The following is a 21,693-nucleotide window of genomic DNA, read 5'->3' as shown; positions in this document are numbered from 1 at the left end:
TGAGTTCCATTGATGAGTAGGCGGAGGGTTGGAGATGATAAATTTGTTTCCCAAGGCTGCCCACCTAGTAAGTGGCAGGAATCTCCCCAATAGAAGCTGTGCTTCTATTCAGGACTTCTGTTTATGTGGCACTTACTAACTGTGCTGAGCGTCATGGTAGCCCACAAGACAGATGTATTTACATTTAAAATAGAGATGGAGTTCCTTGGTTGTACTGCTCACATGTTGCATGGGTAGTACTCATCCATAATGCGACAGCTACCACATTGAGCAGCATAGATACAGAGCAAGTTCATCCCTGTAGAAAGTCTTATGGAGGGTTGGGAATGTGGCTTAGTGGTAAAGTGCTAGTTTAGTAGGCATGAAGCCCCAGGTTCAATTCCTCAGTACCACATACACAGAAAAAAACCAGGAGTGGTGCTGTGGCTCAAGTGGTAGAGTGCTACCCTTGAGCAAAAGAAGCTCAAGGACAGTGCCCAGACTTTGAGTTCAAGCCCCAGGACTGGCAAAAAGAAAAAGGACGTGTCATTGGATGGAACAGCCGTAGTTTCAGAGTGACAATTTCAACTATCTGTGTATAGAAACAAATCATTTTGGAGATCAGTGTATGATCCTAGAAGTTGAGTCCACTCACGTCTTCAGGACTGAGAGTATGAGCAGTGTTGTTCAGTGTTGGGTAGCCACTGGCCAAAAGGAGAATGGGGTGGAAATGGGACACGGTACTAGCTACCTTTGTACACACTGTGTTAAATGGACTTTTCTGGAAACAGGGGAGATTTCTTATGCCTTAAGTTCCTTTCTCAAGGTTCTCCTCAAAATCTGTTGCCTCTTTGCCTCTATGTTTCACTGTTTGTTTATACAAATTGTTTTTTTTTTTTTTTGCCATGCTAACTCCCTTATCTGTGTGTGGTCTGTTTTTACTTTTAATATTACTTGGACGTATTCCTCTCCTGTATCAATTCTCCAGCACTGGCCTATCTTCTGGCATGGTTGAAGAACAGTGTTTCAATTTCCTAAGATCAGTGCCAAGGCCATCACCAGTTCACAGATGAGAAGCGCTGCCCAGCCATATCTGCCTGGTGGCCTCTAATGTGTACTCAGATGTCAGGAGCAGTAAAGGATGGCTGACCCAAAGAAAATTCATTTCATTGGATAGTAGCTGAACTTCTAAGGAGACTTTTCAAGGAAACTGAATGGTCATTACATGCAGTATTTAAACTCATTTTATATTTTATTCATAGAAATATCATTAGTGAGTTTCAAAATGCAGAAACAAATTAAGAGCCAAGAAATGTATTTTTCTTTGCTAATAGCAGTTAAATATTGGATGTTTATTTACTTTATTTTATTTATTTACTTTTTTTTTTACTTATTTATTTATATTGCTTGCAGAACTGGGAGTTGAACCCCAGTCCTCCCATGGCTCTACCACCAGAGCCATGCCACTAGTCCTTTGATTTTGATCTTAAATTCAGAATCCTTATATATCTATTTGTATTTTGTTCCAAGTTGTCACTTGGAATGAAAGGAAATAGACATTGGTTATACTCAACTGATTGAGCTCCCATTTCACAACTAGATGTCAGTGTTAGCATACCTGAGTAAATGGTTCAGGTGTGCTTATAATGAGGCAATTCAAATTCTTAACCTATGTGGGATACAGATCAGAAAATAAACCATGGGAAGTTCAAAGTGGGAAGATTAGTGCCATATTTACATTCCAAAAGTTTTGTGCTTCTTCTATTTTAATCATTATGTATGAACAGAGTATACATTTGTACCTTTTATTCCAAACCAAAAGTCCTCCACTACCAGAAATTGTAATCCCCTACCAGGTTTACCAGAAATCAAAGAGAGAGCATTCACATTTAAATGTAAATTTGCATTTTAGCAATCAGTTCCCATAAATAGAAGCATAGCATCTTTGTTCTTTTCTTATAGATTCAGTGTGGTAATCTTTAAACACAATGGAAATCATGTGTATCTAGAATGTCTGTTTCTCTATCTAGAGAAAATTCTGTTTCCCTATCAAGAATGGCTCACCTTACTGTGTTTCTCACCTTTTTTTTTAACCTATACTTCCTATTGTTCAACCTGAAATCCAGTAACTGAAATCTCATGAACAAAAGCTGGGCAAATTAATAGATTAAAATATTAAAAGCACAGGACCGGGAGTTTGGCCTAGTGGTAGAATGCTTGCCTAGCATGCACGAAGACCTGGGTTCAATTCCTTGGTACCATATACTTAGAAAAAGCCAGAAGTGGTGCTGAGGCTCAAGTGGTAGAGTTCTAGCCTTGAGAAAAATCCAAGGACAGTGCTCAGGCCCTGAGCTCAAGCCCAGGACTGGCAAAAAAAAAAAAAAAATAATAATAATAATTAAAAGCACACCCCTCCTTTCATCTCTTCCAAAATCTTGATGTGTTCTTTTTCCCAGTTCTTTCTCCTTTGAAAATTCTTGGATCACTTATATGAAAGAGTTCATATGAGAACATTTCCACTTTGACATTTTTAGAAATATAGTTTCCAAATATGTATATTCTACTTAAAGTTTTTTTTAAAAATTTTATTGTTGGGGTGATATACAGAGGGGTTACAGTTACATTCATCAGGTAGTGGGTACATTACTTCTTGGACACTGTTACTCCTTCCCATGTTTTTCTCCAACTTTACCCACCCCCATTTAAAGGGTTTTTTTTAAGAGTATAAGTTTAAACTATATGCTAGGAAATATTAAGGCAACTTACCTTTGGGGCTCACTTTAACATTTTGACAAAAATACTAAGCTTGCCTTTTCTATTTCTACTTATAAGTGTAATTTTTCCTTTAAAAATGAATTCATATCTAGAAACAATTCTATTTTGAAAGACAAGATGAACTAATGTAATTATCTCAGTTCTGGACAAATATCCCTAATCCCCAAACTCCAAAATCCAATTATTTTTAGTATCAATATGAAATCATGAGTGGAAATTCTTACTCCTAATCTCATGATTTTGGTTACAGTAAAATATGCAGGTGCACTAAATTTCTCTTTTTTGCAAAATCACCTTTAGGATTTGTGTTTTTGATTGTTTTTTGCCAGTTTTGGAGATTAAATTCAGGGCTTGGGCACTGTCCCTAAGCTGCTTTTGCTCAAGGCTAGCACTCTACCATTTGAGCCACAGGGGCCACTTCTGGCTTTTTATGTTTATGTGATACTGAGGAATGGAACCCAGGGCTTCCTGCATGCCAGTCAAGCACTTCACCACTAAGCCATGTTCCCAGCCCACCAATGAGTTTTATGTTTAGAGTCCCACTCCGAAGCTATGCAGCTGTTTTAAAATTTGAAACACTTTGGGTTCTAGTCCCAAGAATTTTGGAATTAGAATATCTAACTTATATACTGTATATCTGGATTTTTGGAGTTTGGGGGTTTTTTTTGGTGGTACTACATGGATTTGAATTCAGGGCCTCACCCTTGCTGGAAACGGGTATTCTACCACTGGAGCCATAACCTCAGCCCTTATATTCATTTTTGTTCACTAAAGGAAATAATTTTTTGAGTCGTTCTGTCTAAAACCTGGACATCAATGTATGAAACTGTATGTTTATTGACTTTAAAATCCATTCTTTTCTGAGAAAGAATTTTCAGTTCATCGGTTTTGGATCTTCACTAGAAACACCCACATACAATTACTTTTTGTCAGATTTTATGACCTGCAGGCACATCATGCACAAACACAAAATTAACTATTGATTTTGGTATAAATTTGGTACATCACTCTGGATTTTCAGTCAGCCTGAGAAGGAGGTGAAAGTCATGTTAACCAGCTCTAGGCAGACCTGCTTGCTGCATAAACAGTGGAAATGTGAGCACCACTACTGATGGAAGTAGATCTTATTCAGAAGACATTAAGTGCTATGGGGAATGTTTATTTACTCTTGAGTCTCATGCAATGATTAGTAATAGTTTACTTCTTAACCTGAATTATACATTTTGTGATTTTGCAAATTAATCTTTGACTAATGATTTTTGTCTGGTCTAGAAGCCTTCTTAATTTATGTTTCAAGATCTTTCTGATGTTTTTGACAAAGATATAATTCAGAACCTATTGTTTAAGGGAATTAAGTCTAAAGCAATTAAGCACCTGTTGATTTTAAATTCAGTTGGAGGCAGCTGACTAGTGGTATTACTGTCTAAACTCAAGGTTTGAAATTTCCCTTATAAAAGCACAGAAGACCATGCTTTGTAGAAGGATATCTGGGGAATCTGAGTGATTAAAACCTAAGAGACACTTGGTAAATACTTTCCTGGAGATATCTGACTTCATCTCATATTTTTGCCAGTCCTGGAGCTTGGACTCAGGGCCTGAGCACTATCCTTGGGCTTTCTCAAGGCTAGCGCTCTACCACTTGAACGAACCACAGCACCACTTCTGGCTTTTTCTGTGTATGTGGTACCAAGAAATCGAACCCAGGGCTTCATGCATGTGATGCAAGCACTCTACCACTAGGCCACGCTCCTGGTCCCAAGGTCACATTTTTTTTTTTCCTGACTGTATGTGGGCCATTCTTCTGCACTCCGGTTTTATTTCCAGAGTCTGTTAATTACGTTCTCTATCCTTACCCCAATTTTTTTTTTCTTATTCGCTTAAAAAAATAATGTTTACACTGATTTAAGATCTCCATCAAGCAGCAGATAGCTGTTATCAAAGAAATAACCACCATATCTATGCGTGTATGGTCCAAGGAGACAGCTATTGCTCAGAATGTGCAGAATTCAGTTCTGTGAAATTACAGTAGCTCTGAGCATCCATACCTGGAAACTTCATGGGATTAGGAGCATCACAGTCGCAAAGTTACTGCTGCTCACCAAAGATAAGATGGGTGCCCCATGCTGCTCAATTTATACTAAAGACACACTTTCAACAAATGTAAAATTTCCATCTTATCACTTCAATTCAACACATTGTAGGCCTTTTGAGTTTTAGGGTGTTATAGTTCTGGGCCCCATTTGCTTTGACAGAAGTGTGTCATTTATTTCTATAAAATTTCAAAGTAGAATATAGTAAATTTCATTTCAAATATGCTATGTTTTTCTATTTGTTTTAACTCAGGAAAATTTTCTAGTTGGCTCAAAAGCATACATCTTTATGATATAAAAAACCAAATATAAGAAGTAATAACCGAAATTTAAATCCTCCTTTCCTGATTCTCTATGGATGGGTTGAAAACTGGCTAGATAATTAAGGAAAGCCATATATTCCTAAATCCTGCAATTTTAGCTTTTCTCCGTGATGAACCGAGTGTTCCTAAAGGAGTTTTCTTTGTAAGACATTCCATTTATCATTTCAGAAAGCTGTGTACCCTCACAAGTGGTGGCCGCCATCGATGTGAACACCGTTGCGAATGAAGTCTACAAGCATAATTTTCCTCACACACCATTACTAGAGAAGACAATTGAAGTGAGTAATTAGTATTAATTTCAAACATATGTAACCAGAAAAATGGGACTGAAAAACACTCCCAGATCCTGGTTTCTCTTGGTTTAATTGGATGGTGAATCATGCAGATCATAAAAGTTTAGAAGGCAATTAATGGTTTCTATTCTATTAGAAGACAAACTGTTTCAATGGGATATTATATACTACAGTATGTGTATCTAGTCACATGCTGTTGTTTTCTGTTTGAGGCTATTACTAGTAAAGTTGCTCTGAACATTCATGTACAAGTTTTTGTGTGAATTTTTGTATTTTCTCTGTCAAGAAATCTCTTGGACATCTGTCTTCCAGAATGTTTTTAACACCCTAAGAGATAATCTTATACACATTAGCAATGTTATTCATCCTACTTCAATTCCTAGAAGCCAGCAATCTACTTTTTCTCTTTATTGTTTTGACTTTGCTGGACATTTGCTATAAGTGGACTTAGATAACATATGACCTTATGTCTAGGTTCTGTTGCTTAATATGTTTTCAAAGTTCATTTGCATTGTAGCATGAATTAGTATTTAATTTCTTTTTTATTGATACAGTGTTTCATTGTATGAATTTATTACACTTAGTTTTTGAAAAAAATTGTTTCATGCCTTTTGGAGATAAGCGTTTCAGGGACTTTCCAGCCTGAGATAGCTTTGAACTGTGGCCCTTAGATCTCGGCCTCCAGGATCTAGGATACAGGTGTGAGCCACTGGCACTGCTTAGTATTTTTAAAAAGACTATATGTAGCTGGGTGTGGTGGCTCATACCTGTAATCCTAGCCACTCAGGAGCTGAGATCTGAAGACCATGGCTCAAAGCCAGTCTGAGCACTAAAGTACATGAGACTCTTTATCTCCAATTAACCACTAGGAAACCGGAGGTGCCGCTGTGGCTCAAGGGATAGGGCAGTAGCCTTGAGCTGAAGAGCTCAGGGACAAAGCCCAAGACCAGAATTCAAGTCCCATGTCTGACAAAAAAAAAAAACAAAAAAAAACAAAGACAAATGTAGCATACTTGGGGAGGCTGAGATCAGAGATGGCCAATCCAAGACAGTCTGCTTTAGGAATCTGTTAGACTCTTATCTCCAGTTAATCACAGTAAAGGTCAGAACTGGCACTGTGGCTCAAGTGGTAGAGTGCTAGCTGTGAGTAAAAGGAGCTTAGGGACAGCACCCAATCCCAGAATTTGAGCTCCAGGACTGCAAAAAACAAACAAAAAAGCAGAATATACAAATCAAGAAACAACAAGATCTTTACTAAATCAAGGCATTTTCAAATAAGATATTAAGTAACAAGTAACTAGTAGCTCAGGGAGCAATGAGAGTGTCAGGAAAGTATTAGGTGTGGGAAATAAAAGTAAGGGCAGAATGAACCCATTGCAGAATGAGGACATTTAGGAGGAGAAAAAAGCATGTTACAGCAAACTGTAAACAATCTTCTGAACATTGGATCTCAAGGAAGTGAAAGGAGAGTCACATGGAAAATAATAAGACAGAGAATGTTATGTAGCTACTGAAGATGAGCATGGCCCATGAGGACTTTAATGAGTGAAAACTGTAAATGAAATGGAATGAAAATATAAACAGAAATAGATAGAAAAATTATAAAACACAAAAGAACTGCAACAGCCCTTCTAGTTATGACTCACTTCATCTAGCCAAGCAACAAGTGATTGAAAGTGGAGAACTAGGCGTGAAACTTCCATATGAGAAAGAAATTATGGATAGGGAGTAAAAAAAGTACCAAAGCTATTGTATATATGTTTACTTGTTTATTTGAAATAGGGAAGAGAAGGGGAAAAACAAGATGATTGGAAGGGGTGGAAGGAGGGAAAGTGAGAGAAAAACATGGGAAAGGGGTATCAATATTCAAGAAGTAATGTACCAAGAAACACAACAAATCAGAGAAAGGCTGGATAAGTGGGACTGCATTAAACTGCAAAGCTTCTTCTGTATGGCAAAGGACATAGCTAGCAAATTAACTAGAAAGCGTACAGAGTGGGAGAAGATCTTCACTAACGATACAAGGGACAAAGGCCTCATATCCAAAATATATCAACAGCTCAAAAAATTGAATCACTCCAAAACTAATCTCCAAAGAAACAACAATCCCATTAAAAGATGGGCCAAAGACTTAAAGAGAATCTTCTCTGAAGAAGAAACAAAAATGGTCTATAGACACATGAAGAAATGCTCAACATCTCTGGCCATAAAAGAAATGTAAATCTAAACAACTCTAAGATTCCACCTCACTCCAGTTAGAATGGCCATGATCAAGAAATCTAATAACAACAGATGCTAGAGAGGATGCGGCCAGGAGGGATCACTACTACACTGTTGGTGGGAGTGCAAACTTGTTCAACCACTATGGAAAGCAGTGTGGCAGTTCCTCAAAGACTAAACATAGAGCTCCCCTATGACCCAGCATTCCACTACTTGGCATTTACCCAAGTAAATTTACATACTAAATCCTCTAGCACAATGATGTTCATTGCAGCACTATTTACCATAGCAAAGATATGGAACCAACCCAGATGCCCCTCAGTTGATGAGTAGATCAATGAGATGAGGTATTTATACACAATGGAATTCTATGCTGCTGTCAGAAAGAACAACATTGTGCCATTTGTAAGGAAATAGAAAGACTTAGAAAAAAATCATATTAAGTGAAGTAAGCCAGACTCAAAGGAACATAGGCTCAATGGTCTCCCTCATTTGTCATAATCAGAGGAAACCTTGGGCTCTCCTAGCAGAGATTTACAATAGAACAAAACCTAGAGACATAAAGCCATATAGTATGACACTAAATAAAAGGACCTCCAGGATATAGAAACAAAAGGCATATAATGAGTGATTGTTGTCCTTAATGTACTATGTTATCTCTCATCTCTTTTGCTGTCCCTTGGTTATCATATTGTTACAGTATTTCACCTGCTTATATTGGATATATGCATGTTTGGTTATTTGAAATCGGATAGGGAAGGGGGAAAACAAGATGAGGGTCGGGGGTCAGGGGAGGGAAATGGGGACCAAGACATGAGAAAGGGTATCAATGTATGTGAAGTAATGCACCCTCTATCTGGTGAACATAATGTAACCCTTCTATTAATTACAATAAAAATATATGGAAAAAAAGAAGTAATGTACTTACCTGATGAGTATAACTGTAACCCTTCTATATATCACCCTGTCAATAAAATACAACTTCCAAAATAAAAAAATACCAAAGCTTTGGGATATAGATATAATGTCTAATTGAATAAGAAGGAGAAGGAAGGCTCATAGTATGCTTCTGGCAAATAAATGAAGCTGTGAGTTGTTCATAAAAACTAATAATATTGTCAGGAACTCATCAAAGCTGAGAGAACTGAGCTGGCAGGGGTCAGAGCAGTAGATCAAAGCAATAATACTATAATGAAAATTAAGTTGTACTCACCATGATGACAATAGCAAGGATTTAAAACCATAGAAAACACCCTCCTACCCCCATTCCATGTAGTACTGTGGACTCATGCAAATGTACCTTGGGCCTAGGAGAGTAAGGAGGGTGAGTTCAAGGGCAAAACTTCTTGACTGGAAGCTGTGGCAGGTGACTTCTACTCCAGTCATTGGTTGGTATATTCCCAGGCCAGTATAGTACTGGAACAACATATTCTGCCTATAAAGTGCACAAAGAAATAATAGACAATGCTCATAAAAGACAGAAGGATTTTCCAAATTGATATTATGTCAGATGGATTTCAAGGCCAAAAAAAATAGAAGAAAGTTATATTATAATGATAATTGGACCTCATAAAAGGTCTAATAATCATGTACATGCATACATAAAATACCTTCAGAGTTCATAGGGCAAGACATGATAAGGGAAATCCCTCCTCTCAATAAGCTTTTATTATGTACCTCAAAATAAGAAAACAATTATGAATAAGATGATTATATGTGCATGTCATGACAAGGATAATAACTGAGCAATGTTATCAAAAATTTAAAAAGTCATTTATGAATAGATATGTAAAAACTTCCTAGACTTTTTGCCAAAGACCATTACTTATATGATTGTATGTTATATATAATATGTAGTTTGTAATGTATTAATTATTTATATATAAGCTTGTTCATAAGATGATCATCTCATATATATCCATACATATCTATTTTAATCTTGTTTACAATCTTTGGAAGTTTTTTTTGTTTGTTTTTTTGCTGATCCCAGGGCTTGAACTCATGGCCTGGGCACTGTCCTTGAATTCCTTTTGTTCAAGGCTAGTTAGAACTTTACCACTTGAGCCACAACACCACTTACAGCTTTTTCTGTGATTAATTGGAGATAAGAGTCTCGTGGGCTTTTCTGTCTGTGCTGGCATCAAACCATGATCCTCAGATCTCAGCTTCCTGAGTAGCTAGGATTACAGGCGTGAGCCATCAGCACCCAGCTCTTTTTGGAAGGTCTTTGCAAACAGTGTCAAAACAACAAAGTAATTGTACACAGCAGAAAATGAAACCTTTTCTGTTTGTTGACATGTTATCAGAGATTACAGGACAAGGATGAAAAATATATTATCAAAATAAAAGAAAGTCATTAATGAGTAGATACTTTAAAAATTCCTAGAGGTATGGACATGGTATTGGAAATATAAACAACTACATAGACATAAAAACCTATGACTCTATAGACATAATGTTTTATTACATAGATTAATATGTATCTATGACGTACAAACCCTCAGCCTAACTTTAATTATATTCTAAAATCTAAGTACCAGTGATTGTATATTGAGATTCCCTTCTTGAATACTTGTTTGTTAAACAGGTCATTTGAAATATATAAAAAATCAATGTTAAATTCTTTAATAAAAAAATTCCTAAAGGGCTGGGAGTTTGGCCTAGTGGTATCGTGCTTGCCTAGCATGCACAAAGACCCAGGTTTGATTCCTTGGTTCCATATTCATAAGAAAAAGCTGGAAGTGGTGCTGTGGCTCTAGTGGTCGAGCACTAGCCTTGAGAAAGCCCAAGGACAGTGTTCAGGCTCTGGGTTCAAGCCCCAGGACTGGAAAAAAAAAATTCCTAGAATTTATGCCAAAGATTGTTAATTATAAACTAATGTTCTCTCTAATTGTATTTAGAAAACAAAGTAGCAGTGAGACACCCTAGAGACTGAGTACAAGACTTAGGTCAGAAGACAATGCTGTTCTATCACTGTGGCTGCCAGCCCACAACTTTGGGAGAAGTCACATGACTTCTTATCGCTTTAGTGTTGTGCCTTCTTTCCTCACAGGATTATATTGAGAAGTTAGCTTAACAGGCTCATTTAAAGAGTATTGTGTATATAAACTGTTAACTATTTCTGATACATTTAATTGGTTAGCAATTTCCTTCATTTATGTTTTGCACTCTCTTAATGTTTGAGTTCATATGTATTTTTTCTTTGTTTTACACTGCTAATATTTGAGTTCACATCTATTTTTTTACTATTATTATTATTTAGTAGTTGTACAAAGGGTTCTAATTCCACAAGTCAAGTTATAAGTACAATACTTATTTTGTTCTTTTGTCTTTCTTATTTTGCCCCTCTTGTCCCTAGCCACAGGTTACACAGTTCACTTTTTACCTAGTGTACGTTGAATGTTTGTGTTTTAATGTTCTTTTTCACTGATATTCTTTAGGGTATTACATTGGAGGATTTTGACAAATTATCTTTCAATATGATTTTAATGAGCCCTCCGTGTCAGCCATTCACAAGGTATGTTAAATATTCCTCTGATCAGAAATAATGCTTTGGGGTTGGGGGTATAGTTCAGTGGTGACAAGCTGAGACCCTGGGTTTCATCTTTGAAGATTCCCTACTCCCTTCCCACTAAAAAGAAGAAAGGAGCTAGGTGCTAGTAGCTAATGCCTTTAACCTTGGCTACTCAGAAGGTTGAGATCTGAGGATCATTGTTTGAATCCAGCCCAGGAAGGAAAGTCCTTAAGACTAACTAGCCAGCAAAAAGTGGGTCTAGGAGTGTGGCCTAGTAGTAGAGTGCTTGTCTAGCATGCACAAAGCTGGTACCACATACAGAGAAAAAGCCAGAGGTACTGCTGTTGCGGAAGTGGTAGAACTCTAGCCTTAAGGCCAAGGACAGTGTCCTGGTCCTGAATTCAAGCCCCACGACTGGCACAAAGAAAATATCTCACGGACTTTCCTGCCCAGGGTGGCTATGTAACTAAATCCTCAGATCTCAGCCTCCTGAGAAGCCAGGATTGCAGGAGTCAGCCACCAGGTATGGCTTGCAACATTCATTTCTGATCCAAATCACCTTTATTTATAAGTACTGAGTGTTCTAATATTGATTAAGAAGTAGTTTGTAAATTACTTAGTTTTAAAATTTGAAAGCTAGTCTAGAGTGCTTTTGTGCATTATACATTCCTTAAATTGATATATGTATTTAATGTGATTTTTCTTAGTTATGTTATAACTTGTTCAGTAAAACAATTACATTGTATTTACTTAGCTATATGTTTCAAGGAATCACTTCTTACAGAAATCTTGACTGATTCATTTTCACTTAGACATTTAAAAGTATTTTTTATTATTTAAATACTAATAATAGTAATCCTTTTAAATTTCTTACATAGAATATGTAATTTACTTTAATAATTGTATAGGGGTAGGCATTATTGTTGTTATTTTACAGGTGAGAAATTGAGACATAGAAAGCTTAAGGAAGGAAAGTTCCATGAATCTCAATGAGAGAATGCCAGAGGCAGGATTTGTTAATCATTTAAAATGTTTTAATGTACGGAACTTTATATGGAAGGTTACAGCTAACAAATACCTGTTTTTAGTGGATATTCTCATGCTCTTCTGTTGTGTGTTTATGTGCCATACATTGCTTTTGGCACTATAGTTCTTTCTCTGGAGTGACAGTTATAGTCTACTAGAAGAAAACAACAAATAATTATGACATAAATTATATAGTGCCGTGAGAGTATAGAGAAGAAAGTGGCTTAATGCCTAGCAAGAGAAGGAAAATATTTTAGGTGCTGTGTGCACTGTCTGGAACAGATTAGTTTATCAGAGAAGGCAGAGAACATTCCATATAAAGATGGCTCAAACGCATGTGCAAGAATGTGACCTGTTATAGACATTGAGTAGAGATGTATACTTATACACCACAGCACTGTAAAGCCGCCTAATTTACAGCATACAAACCATTAGCCCAACTCCAGCTGCTGAAGGCAGCAGGAACTCGTCATCACTGAGTGGTAAACAGTTCCTCTGAATCTGTTTATGCCCAATTTAATCTCCTAGTTAAGCTCCAGATCCACTGATGTTTTCTTCCCTGCAGTGTGAGGAAATTGATAAGTGATGTCAAGTAACTTATTTAAGATAGGAGGCTAATAAGCACCAAGGTTTTAAACCCTGGTCCCCTGTTCCTGTTATTCAGTCCCATCTAAGGCTTCCTTTTTGCTTGAACCTTGGTCATGTTGTGAACCTTCCTTGTGAGGTTTATTTGCTAGCCCAAGTACTGCCTGTTTACATGGCTTGATCTGATCCTAGTTAGTCTAACCAAGTTGTAACTCTGCTTATAGAATCAAGCCTTCAGATTAAGTGTCTGTTTACATTGGACAAAAATACCCCTGTATTGCTTATTATTTAACCTGCTGAGGTGATGGCCAATGCCATAGGTAATGAGCTTCTTGCTACCTTACCCTGGGTAGAGCCAAAGATGCCAGCGGCACATTATGGGTGTATATGTGAATTTTCCCTAAACAAGAGGATTTTAAAAGAGTGATCGATTTTTCTTCCCATTGGTTTCTTGTTCTTGTTTCATGTAAGTTACTTGGATAAATTATGTTCCAAAAATAAATGTTCATGGGCCGGGAGTGGAGTTTGGCCTAGTAGTAATGTGCTTGCCTGGCATGCATGAGGACCCAGGTTCGATTCCTTGATACCACATACATACAAAAAAGTCAGAAGTGGTGCTGTGGCTTAGGTGGTAGGGCTCTAGCCTTGGGAAAGTCCAAGGACAGTGCTCAGACCTGAGTTCAAGCCAGAACTGGCAAAATTAACTAATTAATTAACTTTCTGCATGTTTATTATGGGCGTAAGACTTTTATTTTGAATTCCTAGTTTTGACTTTTAAAAACTCTGGTAAGGGCTGGGCATGTGGCTTAGTGGTAGAATGCTTGCCTAGCATACATGAAGCCCTGGGTTCAATTCCTCAGTACATATAAACAGAAAAGGCCAGACATGGTGCTGTGGCTCAAATACCCCAGAAATGGGGGAAAAAAATCCTCTGATAGGGACTCTCCTACCAGAAGATTACAATCGCTCAAAACCTAGGCACATAAGATCATATAAGATGAGACTAAATGAAATGAGCTCTAGGATATGGAAATGTCATTTCTCCTCTCTTTTTTGCCCTTATGGTTAATCTCATATTGTTACTGTTTCTCACTTTGTTACCTGGCAGACTGTATATACATATACATTTATTTGTTTATTTGAAGGGGAGAAAACAAGATGAATGGGAGCGGGTGGGGAGGAAATGGGGCCAAAAACACGAGGAAGGGTATTAATGTGTGAGAAGTAATGTACCTACTACCTGATGAATGTAACTATAACCCCTCTATACTATCCCATTAAAAAACTGGTATGTTTATATGAAATTATTGATGAATTGTGAATTATGTTTAATCCCTGTAGAATTGGCCTGCAGGGTGATATGAATGACCCAAGGACAAATAGCTTCTTACATGTCCTGGAAATCCTCCCAAGGTAAGAACTTAGATTTTTTAAATCTTATGGACTTTAGTGATGGGCTGGCTTTGAACCTTGATCCTCAGATCTCAGCCTTCTGAGTAGCTAGGATTTATAGGCTTGAGCACTGTGCCCAGCTCTTAGATTTTTTTTTAAAGACTTACCTTAAATGTAATATAAAACTGTGTCTCTGGAAGAATGTGATGCTTATCATTTTATAGGTATTTAGGAATTCATATGTTTCATTTATCATCTTTGCAATGACTAATATAACTGAATGTGGCAGGATTCAATCAGGGTCTGCCATCACAATGAGAAATGAATCTACACTTGCTAAATTCCATTGCCTCTTCTCATAGCAATGCTAGCGGTGCTGATGTCAAGGAAAGCTATTGCCTAAGGCCTAGAATCTCCTGTAAACTGGGCACCATGGTGTTATCTGGAAATAACATTCCGTTGAGTTGGGCAATCCAGTGTCTTGATTCTACAAATCCAGGTTCTGAGACAAATTTCAATGGAAGTTAACATTTTCAAGTGTGAACTTTGCCAAGTGTGCCATGTTTATGGAGAAAAATTAGTAAAATATGGATTGTTTCTATCATAAAATATTCCTTTATAATAAAAAGAGGGAGTTCAGAAAATTACTTAACCTCATTCTTCTTACTAGCAGTTATTTTATTTTTTTCTTTATCATGAAGTTTTTGTAATTGCTTTTTTTTAGATTACAAAAATTACCAAAATATATCCTTCTAGAAAATGTTAAAGGGTTTGAAGTATCTTCTACAAGGTAAGAAAATATCTTTGGCTTTCAATAGGAAGTATAATGAATAAAAAATTTTTAAAAGTATATTCTGATATGTTTCATATTTTTTAGTAATTGATTTTGACTAATTAAAACATTGCAAAGTTAGACTCTACTATTCTCTCCCATTTTGAAATATTATACTTTTTGTACAAATGATATTTCTAGAATTCTCTTAGTTTTAGTCATTTTCGCTAGTGCCTCTCTCTCTTTTTTTTTTTTTGCCAGTCCTGGGCTTGGGCTCAGGGCTTGAGCACTGTCCTTGGGCTTTCTCAAGGCTAGAGCTCTACCACTTGAGCCTCAGCACCACTTCCGGCTTTTTGCTATGTATGTGGGGTACCGAGGAATTGAACCCGGGTCTTCGTGAATGCTAGGCAAGCACTCTACCACTAGGCCAAACTCGCGGCCCCTCTTTTTTTTTTTTCCCTTGGTCAGTTGTGGGGCTTGAACTCTGGGCCTAAGCACTGTCTCTGAGGTCTTCAGCTCAAGGATAGTGCTCTACCACTTTGACCCACAGTGTCACTTCCAGTTTTCTGGTGATTAATTAGAGATAAGAGCCTCAAGGACTTTCTTGCCCTGGTTGGCTTGAATCTCAATCTCAGTCTCCCGAGTAGCTAGGATTACAGGTGTGAGCCCCAGCACCTGGCTTTGATATCTCTTTTGAAGTCGAAATGTTCTGATTAACATAAAACCTCTTGTTTCTGTTTCTTGGAGTTCATTTCACTAAGTATCATTTTATTAGACGAGATCGGGTGCATTCAGGGTGGTATGGCCGTAGACCACTAAGTATCATTTTATATGATCATATGCCCACAGCTGTTGAACCTCTGTGATCTTTTCCTAAGAGTATCCTCCTTTGGGGACTGGGAATGTGACTTAGGGGTAGAGTGCCTAGCACGCATGAAGCCCTGGGTTTGATTCCTCAGTACCACATAAACAGAAAAAGAGAGGGGCCGGGAGTTTGGCCTAGTGGTTAAAGTGCTTGCCCAGCATGCATGAAGACCCAGGTTCGATTCCTCGGTACCACATACATAGAAAAAAGCCAGAAGTGGTGCTGAGGCTCAAGTGGTAGAGCTCTAGCCTTGAGAAAGTCCAAGGACAGTGCTCAGGCCCTGAGCTCAAGCCCAGGACTGGCAAAAAAAAAAAAGAAAAAAGAAAAAGAGAGAGAGGTGGGGGGGGAGGTAGGGAGGGAGAGAGAGAGAGAGAGGGAGGGAGGGAGGGAGGAAGGGAGAGGGAGAACAGATGATCGTGTTGGTGGGATCTGTCTGCCTCTACATTCCAAGAAGCAGTCCCATATCTGGGTTCAGTCAGATGGTACCTTAGGGAAAAGACTGACCTAATGCTTCTGTCTGTAACTCCTGCCATTCACTGAGGGTTTTCTATGTGATCTGCTGTACAGCTGTCATTCCCATCCCCTTGGCAGATTCATTATCATTGGTTAGCAATTTGAGTTTTCACTTATATGAGTACATTATCTGGTACTTTCATTTACTTATGACAGAATTGCCTATATGTTTATTAAAATGTGATCTTTGGCCTAGCAAGGGTGGCTCATGGCTATAATCCTAGTTACTCAAGAGGCTGAGATCTGAGGGCAGCCTGGGATGTGAGGATGGCAGTTTGGGGCCAGCTAGGGTGGAAACATTCTTGAATCTCCTATTGCCAGTTACATAGCAAAAAGCAAGAATAGGAGGGGTATTTCAAGTGGTAGAGCACTCCTGTGAGTTTAAGGCCCCAAGTTCGAGCCTCAGTACTGGCACTACACACAATAAATGTGATTTTTGACGAATAGACCTGCTTTAGTAAAGAATTAAGAGCATTGTCTTTCTAAACAGCTTGTTGTGCAGTTAGCAGTTTTACTTGTGGGTAAAGTTTTTTGCTTATTATTTACTATAAGAACCCCATTTCCGAGTGAAGAGTTAAAGTTTCTCTCTCTCTCTCTCTCTTTCTCTCTCTCTCTTCTCTCTTTTCATTTCAGGGATCTATTGATACAAACAATAGAAAATTGTGGCTTTCAATACCAAGAATTTCTGTTATCTCCAACCTCTGTAGGTACCACATTAAAAACCATTATATAAGTTGCAATTTAGGGCCCCGGAGTGTGGCCTACTGGTAGAGTGCTCATCTAGCATGCATGAAGCCCTGGGTTGGGTTCTGCAGTATCACATACTTAGAAACAGGCAGAAGTAGCACTCCTGCTCAAGCGGTAGAGGGCTAGCCTTGAGAAAGCTCAAGGACAGTGCCAGCCCCTGAGGACTGGCAATATAAATAAATAGATAAATAAATAAATAACAATTTAAACAGCTGTTTCTAATAATATTTTGTGTCCTGAAATTTAGACATGAGTCTTACTTCCTACAGAATTTAGTATGTGCATGTAGCTTTTTTTGTACATATCTGATGGAAAAATGTATGGTTTGAAGCTCATAAAATGTATTTTTCTTTCAGAAAATGTCATTATGTTTTGAAAATCTATGAAGTATAGTGCTTTAATCCAAAACAGGGCGGTAGCCGTGAGCTGAAGAGCTCAGGGACAGGGCCCAGGCCCAGGGCAAGTTCCAGCCCCATAACTCACAAAGAAAGAAAGAAAGAGAGAGAGACAGAGACAGAGACAGAGACAGAGACAGAGACAGAGACAGAGACAGAGAAAGAAAGGAAAGAAAAGAAAATGGGAAATGGAGCTATGGTTCAAGGGTAGGATAGTAGCCTTGTGCTAAGAGCTCAGGGACAATGCCCAGGTCCAGGGGTAGGGTAGTTTTGATTTTGTTTATTCATAAGATTTATTACTAAGGATTTTAGTAAAATGATAAATACAGATATGAAAGAAAACACTATCAGATTTATTACTTTTGTTTGGATTTGCACCAAATTTTTGGTTCCTAAGACCAAAAATTTGTGCCCGGGCACAAAAGGACCTGAGACTCTTATCTCCAATTAACCTCTAGAAAATGGGAAGTGTGGCTTGGCTCAAGGGTAGGGTGGTAGTCTTGAGCTGAAGAGCTCAGAGACAGTGCCCAGACCCAGAATTCAAGCCCCATGACCCACAAAAAAAAATTAGATGTACAGTAAACTATAGATATTAGCAGTATGTCTGATTTCTTAAAATATATTTCATATTTATTGCCTTTTTATTTTTAAAATATTGTTCTTCCTTTAAATACAGCAATAAATGACTAAAAATTTGAATGTAATTTTTTAATGCTTAATGTATTGGCAAGGATGAATGTAAAAATATCTCTATTCCTTTTTACTTGGGAAATATAAAATGAGAATTATTCATAAACATATGATTACCACATGTAATCTATTCAAATAAAGGTACAGAACAGCAGTTTAGTAGTTTTTACAATTGCTTGAACGAAGGCCTCCAAAATCAGCAAGCAGCTGATTTTGTGTGTCTGCAAGATCTAGATATCTGTGTGGGAGTTTTTATAGTAGTTGTTAAGTTTGTACAGATCTCTTTTAAGTTGGACTCCTGACTAACTGCTCTACTCTATTTATAGCTTGGCATTCCAAATTCAAGGCTAAGGTATTTCCTCATTGCAGCGCTTCAGTCAGAACCGTTACCTTTTCAAGCCCCTGGTCAGGTACCATTACTGCTGCTGTTGTTCTTGCTCTTCATTTGTTGTGCGCACATGTCAGTCTGCTAATTCGTTTTCAAGAACCTCTCTGTGTAGGGCTGCATATCCTGTGTTCTGTAGTATAGACCACTGCTCCACGTCCATCTTTAAGGCCTTTTCCTCTCCTGAAGCCATTTTTACTTTAAACAAAACCAACCCACACAAAATGTATTTTTAATAGGAATGTTACAATAAAAAAAATGTCACCATTAGTCTGTTTCCCTTCTGACTATTGACTTTTTGTTTATTATTTTGGCTTCTGAATTAAAACCATTGGTTATTTATGTTAAAATAAATACTTTCCCCAGAATAGCTTAAGAGTAGTTTAACACATTGGTTGCATTTTCTTTTTTCTTTTTTTTTTCTTTTTTGTGTGTCATGGAGTTCGAACTCTGGGCCTGGGCGCTTCAGCACAAGGCTATTGCCCTACCTACCCTTGAGCCACAGCCCACGTGAGATAAGTGAGATGAATGTCTCACGTTCTTTAGTGCTAGGCTGGCTTTGAACTGTGATCCTCAGATCTCAGCCTCCTGGATCCTCAGCTAGGAGTACAGACATGAGCTACCACGCCCGCTGCATTTTCTTTAAAGCCAATACTATTAGCCTAATTGATTAAAATCTAGTAAAAATTTGTGTAAGTGAGAGTTAAATACTCATTTGTTATATATATATATATATATATATATATAGGAGTCTAATTATGTGAGCAGCTTTATGCACTATGGTGAAAAGTGGGGGCAGGGTGGGGCACCAATAGCTCACACCTATTCAGGAGGCTGAGATCTGAGGATCAAGTTTCAAAGCCAGCCCAGCCTGTGAGACTCTTATTTCCAATTAAATACTGTAAAACTAGAAGTGGCACTGTGGCTCAAAGTGAGCAAAAGAACTCAGGAATAGTACCCAGGCACTGAGTTCAAGCCTCACAGCTGACAGAGAGAGAGAGAGAGAGAGAGAGAGAGAGAGAGAGAGAGAGAGAGAGAGAGAGAGAGAGAGAGAGAGAGAGAGAGAGAGAGAGACAGAGAGACAGAGAGAGAGAGAGACAGAGAGAGAGAGAGACAGAGAGAGACAGAGAGAGAGAGAGAGAGACAGAGACAGACAGAGAGAGAGACAGAGAGAGAGACAGAGAGACGGAGAGAGAGAGACGGAGATGGAGAGAGAGAGAGAGAGAGAGAGAGAGAGAGAGAGAGAGAGAGAGAGAGAGAGAGAGAGAGGGGGGCAGAGAGAGAGAGGCAGAGAGAGAGAGGCAGAGAGAGACAGAGAGGGGGGAGAAAAAGAGGAAGGAAGGAGAGATGGAGGGAGGGAGGGAAGGAAGGAAGGAAGGAAGGAAGGAAGGAAGGAAGGAAGGGAAGAAGGAAAAAGAGAAGAAAAATTGAGGGGACTGGAGTTTGGCCTAGTGGTAGAGTGCTTGCCTAGCATGCATGAAGACCCAGGTTCAATTCCTCTGTACCACATACATAGAAAAGCCAAATGGTGCTGTGGCTCAACTGGTAAAGTGCTAGCTTTGAGGAAAGCCCAAGGACAGTGCTCAAGTCCTGAGTTCATGCTCCAGGACTGGCAAAAAAAAGAAAAAAGAAATGAGGGTGGTTAATGTGAAATTCATTGTGGTTCAAGAAAATGGTCCATAATCACCCGTAACTATGCAAAGCCATGCCCTACAAGTAGTGGAAGGGTTGTCATTTGAATCACCTATCTACAATATCTAACTTAGCTTCCTTCCCTAGTATTCAGTTCCAGAAACAGTCTATAAGGGATATTCAGAAAGGCTCACTCATTAAAAATGCATGACTTTTTTCTTTCATATAATAGGACTTGGTACAAGGTTATGAGTTTCATAGAAATATTTTTCCTTAAGGCCTCATGAGCAGAAATAACTTTGCATGATCAAAAGTGATTTTATTTTTTTAATTACTAATTTTCTTTTGGATCATGAGTATGTTCCAGTATTTCTTTTTTAATGAAAGGAAGATGGCAAACCATTACCCCAAATTCAGGCTTTGAAATGTTAATATTGCTTTCTAAACTCTTTTTCCAATTGTGATGCTGTATTTGTATTTAATATATACTTCCTGTTACTTTGGTAAATGTTTTAAATTAATAAATACAGAAGACAATTCTACAGAGTAAATATTCTGTAGCCTTATAGCAGTATAGGTATATGATTAATTACTTATAATACCTTGTACAAATACAAGTAGAATACGATTTCTGACTTTTAATGGCAGCCATTATAAAGAACTAAAGAGATTTTACATAATGTTTATTGGATGTTATTAATTTAACATTTTATTTCTGATGTAATTTTTGTCAATTTTTATATTTTTGCTTAATGCCAGGTACTAATGGAGTTTCCCAAAATGGAATGTGAGCATACACAAAAATATGCAGTAGATATAAAAAAGAAAATTGAAGAAATAAAGATCAAAGCTAATACTTGCTTGGAAACTAACACACACTGTTCTGGAAAGGATAGCATTCTTTATAAGCTTGAAACAGCTGAAGAAATTGACAGAAAATACCAACAGAACAGTGATCTCTCTGTGAGAATGCTAAAAGATTTTCTTGAAGATGACGTTGATATGAGTCAGTACTTGTTACCAGCGAGGTCATTGCTACGGTACTCCCTTCTACTGGATATTGTCAGCCCTGCTTGTAGAAGATCCACATGCTTTACCAAAGGGTAGGTTTTCAAGAGGTTCCACTTGACTTTTATCCCAACTAACCAAGTTTGAATAGCTATTCTTTTAGTTCTCCTGAAAACAATGCATGTTTCATAAAATATTTATGCCAGAATGAGTCCCCCCCCCAATTGGCTGCTTGCTGCCAGAGCAGAGAACACGACAAAAATTCCTCTGGCAGGACATGATGTGTGCCACCCACAAATGAGTTCATAAAAGACAAGGGCATTATTCAGTGACCTTCATGGGAGTTTAGTGCTGTGGTATAAGCATGGCCTCTCTAGCTTGTGAACTGCTCATTTTTAGCACCTCTCTTTCTTGACACATTAAGCCTAAGAGAGTTATGTCCACTCTCATGATTAATGTATTAAGAAGCAATTAAATGATTACCTCGGG

General features: G+C 37.9%; 1 protein-coding gene across 5 annotated transcripts in view; it reads left to right on the top strand.

Annotated features, from left to right (window-relative positions):
- Positions 1–21,693, top strand: part of Trdmt1 (tRNA aspartic acid methyltransferase 1) — a 45,306-nt gene that overhangs the window by 6,552 nt on the left and 17,061 nt on the right. For 4 of the 5 annotated variants that reach the window (XM_090318961.1, XM_090318960.1, XM_090318959.1 and 1 more), the window contains exons 2-8: positions 5,336–5,445; positions 11,121–11,197; positions 14,147–14,218; positions 14,922–14,987; positions 16,981–17,050; positions 18,506–18,589; positions 20,956–21,299. In XM_090318961.1, the coding sequence (XP_090175087.1) occupies positions 5,336–5,445; positions 11,121–11,197; positions 14,147–14,218; positions 14,922–14,987; positions 16,981–17,050; positions 18,506–18,589; positions 20,956–21,299 (823 nt within the window). Of the gene's footprint in view, positions 1–5,335; positions 5,446–11,120; positions 11,198–14,146; positions 14,219–14,921; positions 14,988–16,980; positions 17,051–18,505; positions 18,590–20,955; positions 21,300–21,693 lie in introns of those variants that run through there. The other variant, XM_090318963.1, reaches the window with a different exon arrangement.

Source organism: Megascapheus bottae, chromosome 26, assembly GCF_031878675.1.
Source record: "Megascapheus bottae isolate mThoBot1 chromosome 26, mThoBot2.hap1, whole genome shotgun sequence".
Lineage (NCBI taxonomy): Eukaryota > Metazoa > Chordata > Mammalia > Rodentia > Geomyidae > Megascapheus > Megascapheus bottae.
Note: the sequence above shows the minus strand (reverse complement) of the source record. Positions and strands in the feature narration are given on the sequence as shown.